This window comes from Ptychodera flava, chromosome 20 (assembly GCF_041260155.1).
Source record: "Ptychodera flava strain L36383 chromosome 20, AS_Pfla_20210202, whole genome shotgun sequence".
NCBI lineage: Eukaryota > Metazoa > Hemichordata > Enteropneusta > Ptychoderidae > Ptychodera > Ptychodera flava.
The window spans coordinates 25,563,641-25,572,114 of record NC_091947.1 but is presented as its reverse complement, the minus strand read 5'-3'; the positions used below and the strand labels follow the sequence as shown (position 1 = coordinate 25,572,114).

At 42.1% G+C, this 8,474-nt stretch overlaps 1 protein-coding gene across 1 annotated transcript; it reads right to left on the bottom strand.

The window, feature by feature from the left end:
* Window positions 1–4,867: 4,867 nt before the first annotated feature.
* LOC139120411 (homeobox protein Hmx-like) lies at window positions 4,868–8,053 on the bottom strand. Its single transcript, XM_070684806.1, has 2 exons — window positions 7,370–8,053; window positions 4,868–6,753 (listed from the first exon to the last, which is right to left on the bottom strand). The coding sequence occupies exons 1-2, from the start codon at window positions 7,647–7,649 to the stop codon at window positions 6,095–6,097; spliced, it is 939 nt and encodes a 312-aa protein (XP_070540907.1). The 5' UTR covers window positions 7,650–8,053; the 3' UTR covers window positions 4,868–6,094.
* Window positions 8,054–8,474: the final 421 nt, after the last annotated feature.

Here is an 8,474-nt window from a genome sequence, read left to right as displayed (position 1 = left end):
TCACTTTCGCCATTAATGTGTGTGCATTCTTCTCGAAATCTTTAATTCCTGCATGTCTGATGGATTTTGATCGAATCTATCATTTTTAGACACGATTTTCTCCTGCTGGCCCACCTACAAAGGGAGGATGTCAAACACATTTTTTTCAATGACAGAGATAAAAATCTGACCCAGGCTTTATGTTTCGAGTATGTTTTTTCGAGGGTAAAATGTCCAAAATAGCTGCAAGATGCCCCTACAGCCCATGAGGAATTGTAGCTTTGCTTTAAATGATTGACTTTCACAGATGTATAGTTTATTTAACTGCCAATTAACCATAAGAAAAGTTACCACACATAGAGATTCAAGGAGATTTGTGTTCGGCATCTACAGGATGGAAGCCTCGACTCAGGCACGGGTGTCATACTATGAATACACGACAGATCTGAAAATAGGTTACATTAGGAAACGCTTTCCTTTCATGAGGTGAAGACTGCAGTGGATAAAGCGAAAACAATAAAGAGACATCGTGAGGAAACGTTAGGAAAGTCTCTATTTTTAAAAAATGTTGGTGAAATATGCTGACAACACGAGCCTCACGGCAAATCAGAAACGGTGTGTCAATGGTAAGGTTTTCGATTTATTGAGTGGGCTATTAAATCGGCTGTTCAGGGTCTCAACCTCACGATATAGTTTGCACCCTCCTGCGATGACAACCAGTGTTACACCTAATTGCTCTTAATAAGAGGCCATCATTCAATCAATCTTACAGGCACATCATATATGTCATGTTTAATTCCGAAGGTCGCCTTTGACCTGTGACCCGCTTGCCAATGTTTTCGCGGCCGCGTCTTTTTCCCCCCTCGAAGATCGCTCTCAGCGTTTTTTATAACAGTGAAATAAAAATAAAATAAAAGACAAATTTGCCATTAATCATGTTTTATTAGATGTTTTCGACTTTGAGGCGTCGCAGTTCCATCAGCTCGGTGGGGGGATATTAGATAGGGCTATCAATTAGTGCGGCAGGTTGAAAAATAATGTTTTGTTATGGCTATTGTTATCGGATGCTGTCTTCACGTGTTCTCTGATCGTCAAGGATATCTCCCTTTGAGCGGGTAGGGGTGGGGGAGGGTTGAGATGGCAAAAGGGATGATTTTCTTCGCCTCTACTTTTTCGGAGATTTTCGTATGGGGACAAGAACCTCGTGGAATTAAACCTTTCATAAAATGGAGCGGGATATCAGGTTTCATGGACGGACCGAAAAAGAAAAGTTGACGTGTAACCGCGATATCACTGGACGGAAAGACAAAGATATATAAATATGTTGGTTTTTTTTTTAAAAAAAGAATCACGGGTCGTAAAGCAAAAGGAGTGAAAAACGTTATCATAATTTTTATATGATTAAAAACTCAGCTCAAAAATAATACACAGACTGCTTAAGTTCAAGTGTAGGGGAAGTAAAATATTTGGGCATTGTCATTGAAAAGCAAGGATTGGAGTAAACCAAATAAAAAGAAACACTCCTGCTTTTCTGCCTTGTAAATATTAAAGACAAACCATGTGTTTTACTTCAACAAAAAAATGGGAACAGTAGCTATGAGTCTGATCAATTCAAACATTTGGTGTGGTTTTTTTTATTATGGCGATTCGGAAGAAGTGAATTTTTTACATAATTGTCATGTTCGACGATTTGAGATAAATAATCGATAGGAAAATGTTGCGCAGAATCGGCACCCGTTAAAAATCGACTTGATGTGCGTGTGTTTCTGATGACGAAATGTTCTTGGTATCGGTGTATTTCTGGGGATTCATGTTAAACGACATCTTCTGACCCAATGGTTTAACATAGGAGATATTAAGTGGGTAACGATTAAAAAGCTAAAATCACTGTGCTTCTATCTCGCGAACGAGCTACAAATAGAAATGAGCCGTATTGGGCTACTATCGAGTTATGCGGCAATTTTTTTGCGGTATTATGATGTCTATCAAGTCGTTTTCGCGAAACGACGTCACTGTCTTTCTCTTTCTTCAAAATAAAAACCATTGGATGACAACTGAATGGAGACTGATACAGCAATTAATACCGGAGAGAAGATCCAGGCTAGAAGATACATCGTGATGACCCCACACCGTGTTTGTTTCACAGTTAATCCCAACGGGACACGGGCATAATCGGCTAAAAAACGAAGCGATTCATACGTCGCCGTAACGAACATCCATAACTCACAAAGGGTGACTTTTAGATCCAGGGAGAAAGGAAATCCGTAAATAAAGTGTGCTTCTGTTTTGTATATTGAGGGAATGAGGGTTATCAGGTGGCTTCGTGCGCCTCTCCTTTGCCATCGTTTTACCCCCGACTCATTTTTGGTCGTTCTTTATCGTCGGGCAGATAAATATTTCACTCCTTGCAATTAGTCCCGCTGAAATATTTATAGAATATGGGATAAGTCATAAATATAAATTACGGAGGGCTATCCGTGACACAGCTCCAGTTGCCCAACAGTCGAGTGAGATAACGAATATTCTCAATGGATGGAGCCGCTGCAGCCGTTTTTGTCCTATCCCCAGTCGCCCATCGAGATGTTTCCAGTTGTCGAGATAAAAAGAAATTATCACTTGGCGGAATCGGAGAGTTCGAGGCAAAGGTGAATGAGTTGTACATGAAAAGATGCGGGTGAGTCCCTCCATGGGGGAGGGCGTTGCTGAGTCATATAGTGTATGCGGCCTTGGCGCCTGGTAGTTAGCCGTGTACGATTCTACACAGTCTATTTCATGGACTGTTCCGAGTATACGAGTTGCCCCTGCTTCCTTAACGAGATTAAATGGGATGTTTCAGATATGAAATCACGATGTAAATTATAAATCACCCTGGGAGCCGAGGGAACTCTCGGTCTGTGCATCCATGAAATGAGAGAAAGCGGTCTTGGGGAAAAAAGAAATCTCGAGTAAGGGTTTGCTGAATAAATCTGCCGTCGAATCCTGATATGCCTTGGTATATACACACACGTAACACACACACGGCATGCCACACGGGGTAAAACGATACGCGGTACAAATGCGCGTGTAATAGAGACAGCGATAAACTGAAAGCGGTCGGAATGGAGCAAGTGAAATCGATTCTGTTTGAAATTGACTGCGCATCATACGTGTCGGTATCATGTCTTTGCTAACAATTATTTCCCCTGAAAGAAAAGCATTCTATAGAAAACGTGAAATACATCCGAGTGCAGGGAGATTGGGGCTGGAAATAGAGTTGAAGACTGTGACAGCGGGGCGAGAAATTCACAACGTGGAGAGCGGTAGCTGATTCATTTCATGCGTTTGATGACTCTGTATTTTACCCCCTGTTTTCGAAGTGGTTTTCGCCCATTTGGGCAATTTCACCTGTCTGTGTTCGTTTCACAAAAGGGCGACAAACGGACAGCCTTTTTGTGAAAAACACACGGCGTCCCTGCCATTAACGGTTAGTGTTAATTCGATGCAGTGCGAATGACGGAGGGGGGAAAGGCCGGGCTAAGATAACAACGCCGACACTGCAGACTGTCATGCTACCTTCTGTCAGCGATGCGATCGTTGATAAGACGCAATCATCTAACGCCTTCCCGAAATTTATGTGCATTACACGCTTGTGTTTAATTTCACTTAATGTAATCCAAAATCGGCGGGATTTTGGCTATGGTGTCACACACCGAGACGGTGCGTGCACGTTTTATTACAATCTCCTCAAGCTCCCCGATGAAATCGCACCGCGACTACTTTTCCCGACTCAAGCTGCAAATCCCCACATATCTACCAGTTTGACCACACATAATTGGAGTCAATTTTGATCTGTTTTTAAAATGCTTAGCAGATCTTCTTCAATTCCCAAGTAACAGGCAAAATGACCCCGGGAGGGTACACTATCTTTCCACTCTAAATTGAGCTATAAACGTACATTTTAGATAAAACACACAGGAAGTACACGCCAGAAAATAATCTGATTTCAAACAATGGATTCGTCATGCTCGCTTTAATTCCGTCGTCATGAAAATGTTTAACGAAAAAATCCTTCGCGGATGTTATCAGAAAGCTCCTCTCCTTCAAACACTGCAAAAAAACTCACGGCTGTTTAAATCCCGAATTTCGTAAATAACTGAAAAATGATCGAATAAGATTTATAGAATTAAGTTTCTCTAGTATTTCGCGTTGAATATCACGTGGATCTCGGATGGAGCGTAGTCGGGATTGTTCTAAAGTTTGTGTTTCCATTCATCTCGTGTATCAATGTACTTTGTTTACTGAACACTTAACACAGCACTCCATGCTGCCGCGGAACAAGGCCAGGTCCTCTCTGACATGTTGTTTCAATATTTGTTTTCCGCGGCTTACTGAGTGCTATACAATTAAAGTCACATAACGGTGCATCTCGCTTGCTCTCTGCCTTTCGATGCTAAAATAAGGGAGGGATCCGTCCATCTGTAAACGCCGATGACGTGTTGGTGTAAGTTGAATTTATCAGAAAAAGAAGTGGCTCAAGTAAAGCTTATTTTCATAGTGGCTCGGCTATTTGGAGTTCCACTGATCGTAGTAGTTTTAAGGCTTCGTGGCTATATTCTCTAAATACGAAGACAAGGCGATGTTTGCGAGGATTTTGCTTCCACACAAAAGCCGGTCCATTTTCAAGTAGTAGGGTAATAAAAAGCCCCTGTTACATTCAGCTGCAGTTGAATTAACGATATCTATATCTATACTTTGTGTGCCTTAGACGGCAATTTTACATTTCAAAGATCTCAGAATATCGCAAGGACACGCATGATTTCAATGTCCTTGCTATGTGCACATTATCGAGCAATTACACACCAGAAGATTAGCGTGGCGTTTTCTTACAAAAGACAACACGACAATGGTGTTCGTAGTACATTTCAACTATACATGTTTTTATTACTGTGTTGTGGCTCTAAAGAGGGACGTAAAAATAGCCATGGGATGACAACGCATAATGACAAAGAGTTTGAAATCATAAAGAGGACAACATTTACCCCCTTCGCCCCCTCCTCAATATAAGGGAATAAAAGAGCTTATAAAAATCACCTGTGCAAATTTCACGAATACAATTACAGGTATGTACATTTCACCGAGCAAGACCAAACGGCAAATCAAAAGAGGATGTACAAAGCTGACATGCATGCTTTTAGAAAATTATAAACAAAAACACGTTAAAAGCTGTGCCTGTTTACACGCAAGGTATCCACAATTTCATCGCCTCCCAAAAAATGGAAAACACAAATATCACATCCAAAATACCCTTATCGTGGTTGCCGTGGTAACATCAAAGCTTTAAAAAATGTGCCTTACGATGTGGAGCACAGTAAAGTTGTGTTTTTGGTAATATCAATTAATCGGGCCTTTTGGGGGAAACGGAGAGGCAGTTTTCTGAATTGTATAGACAATGTCGAAGGAAACAGGACTGAGTGAAAAGATAGCCATTTTAGCCAATAAAAAGTCTTCCCCTTGGCAAGGTTGGTAAGTTATGTCGTGATGACGTAATTATGATATGTTTTACGATTTCTGATTTCTTTCAACGTGAGTCCGTTTTTTTTACACTTTTGTCCATCGAGGATGACCATTGAGAAATAAGGTAAGTACTGATAATTGGCAGTTTTAATCATTGACGAACTGAACAGCGCAGTACTGTCGATGACCTTTCAACATTGAAAGAAAAGGAAACACATAAGAAAAAATCTTTCGCATTCTGAAATTTGCTGTATTTCGATGCGTATGTTGAGAAAATAATGAAAAAGAAAGAGAACTCACATTACATATGGCCATCATTATAACTCCTTTTTTCGTAATATTTACACATTTAAAACCACTGTCCTATTGTACATAATACATATTATTGATGGTGAAACCGACCTTTTAAGGCGTTTTAAAGTCGCAGCATCGAGACACACTGCAAACCGTTGTATTTTCCCCATCTTGGTCAAATGTTTTCGTGTCCATAACATAATGGAGGTGCATGGTTCAACAAAGTCTGTGTACTCATCGGTTCAGTGGTGACTTTGATTTTAGTTTCTCTGTCTTTACCACAGATACATGTATATATAATATATATATTTTGCGTCTCTTGTCTTTCCTAGACTATACTTGATAACGGTGCTCTGAGAGAGGGCAGATTTGGGTAGGGAGGTTGATAAGCTAGACCGGGGTACGGAGACACAAGCGGCGTCTGATAGTGGTGGCTGTCCCCATGTCCCTGTCCATTATCATGGTACAATATAGGCACCCTGACCATCCTCTGTGCCGCGTGTGCCATGTTCGCTGCCTCAAGTTCAGCCGCCAGTTGTCTTTTCCACTTGTTTCTGCGGTTTTGAAACCATATTTTCACCTGTGTCTCTGTGAGGTGGAGCGACGCGGCAAGACCTGCGCGCTCCGAACTCGAGAGATATCTCTTCATGTCGAACGTCGACTCGAGTTGGAAAACTTGACTTCGAGAGAAAACAGTTCTGGTTTTTTTCTTCCGCCTGTTTTTGCTGCTGTCACTGTTGCTGCCGCCGTTCTCCGCATTCGTGTTGCTTTCATCGTCGCTATGATTGTCAGGCTCCCTTTTGTCTTCGCCTTTCTCCTCGCTAATGTCCGATTTCCCGGCGACGGTGCCGGAGGAGTCGTGGCCAGTTGCAGGCGGGGATGCGGCGGACTTCGGGGGTAGCGAATCGGGCGACGGTTGGCTTCCAATGCTGCTGGCAGGAGTTGCCGGTGCTGGAGGGTGTATGATGGGTGCCGAGGCGTGGTGGCCTGTAAGGTGAAGAATTGACTTGTAACTAGTGGTGTGCAGGAAACAAACGCAATAAGCGAAGCACTCACATTTAACGCACGGAAAACAACAACGAGCAATTTGTTCGTCCGTTTCGAATGAACCCTAAATGCATCTTGGTTTCCGAACGAGCTGCAAAGCAATCTTGATTCACACTCGTTTTGTTGTGCCATGAAACGTTGTAACAAGAGCATCGTTTAAACAATAAGGTAAACATTTACCCACAAGTTTGGAGAGCCTAATGTTTTAACAAAAGACGGCAAAATTAACAGGTACTTGACAGTAACAGGATTTTAATTGTAAACCATTCTCCACTGAGCACTCAAGTGGCGGGCGTTAAAGGCATATTTATTTCTGAAAAAACGCGGGATTGCCGAGGCTTCGAGTTTCGCTGAAGTTAGAATGAATCTGACCAACTCCCCCTGTTAATGTTTTGCCATATTATATTAATTTAGCCGTGGTTCATGTACTGGCTAGTGAACGCTCGAAATGCAATTATCTGCAGACAAAAAAAATTACGTCTGTTAAAAACTGTATTTCACTTTTTCATGATTTTTCAATATTAACGGATGCCATCATGTAATGATATATACTTACGTTCGAAGGCGTAATGAAGGTACGGATTGGCAGCTATCCACGGGTACCAAGGGCTGGGTCTGGCCACCGTGCTGTCGCTTCCAAAGTGCTGTGCAACCGAGGTGTACGCCAAGTGTTCATTTCGTTCCGTCTTGCTTGCCGATGTGTCTTCCACAGAAGACGGTCGACCCTCGGAGTTACTGTCCGCACTCCTGTGTTTGCTATTATCGCTGCTCAATATACTCTGGATGGAGAACTTGCTCGACTTGGGCGAGCCCAACTCTTCCTTCGCCGTCGACATTTTTTGTCGAAACTTTCCCGTTCGATATAAGTGAATAAAAAGTACACAAACTTGTCAACTGGAAGCTGAACACACTGATTTCGAAAGAATCCTCCAATATATTTTTTCGGGTTATTTAAACCGCGAGGTGTGTGTTATTGCTCTTTTACGATTCCTGGGTATGGTCTTCTTGGTCGCGTGCGGGTAGAAAATGAGCGCCGGGCAAAAGTTTCTGTCACGCACGTCTCGCAACCCTCGGTGGCCGTAACAGATGCGTAACACGGGAGTGTAGGTAACCCACTGTAACTCGCTACAACAACTGGTGCATAGTCCAAAATGCTAAGAACTTACGAGTTATTGAATGCGTTCGAGACGAGAAGAGCCGAACTGGCGCCGTTCACCGAACGCGATAATAATATCTGAATAAAAGTGTCATGCAAGTTAACTGTCTGACATGCTAGCAAGACGCAGCGATTGGTCACACACAATGCGTAATGAGATTAACGTAAGAGGGAGTCGATCATGACTCCACCCACTAGATTTTCAACAATGTAATGAGTGATGAAAACTTTACCTTATTGGGCGAATTAAGAAAGCAATTAAGGTGCCAGTTGTTGACGTTTTTAAATGATTTTTTTTTCTTTTACTTTCACGCAATTGGCTGTTCCACAGCAATTTGCCTGTAATTGGTTCATAAGAGCGCCCCTCGATTCTGCGCATTAATGCTTGTCTCCGTAAATAAGGATTTGTGGGTGAATTGCGCTAAAACCAGCCAGTGTTAAGGGAAAAAACCCGCCATGTATATAATATGATATATTAATAACCATTTTCGGATGATTATACGAA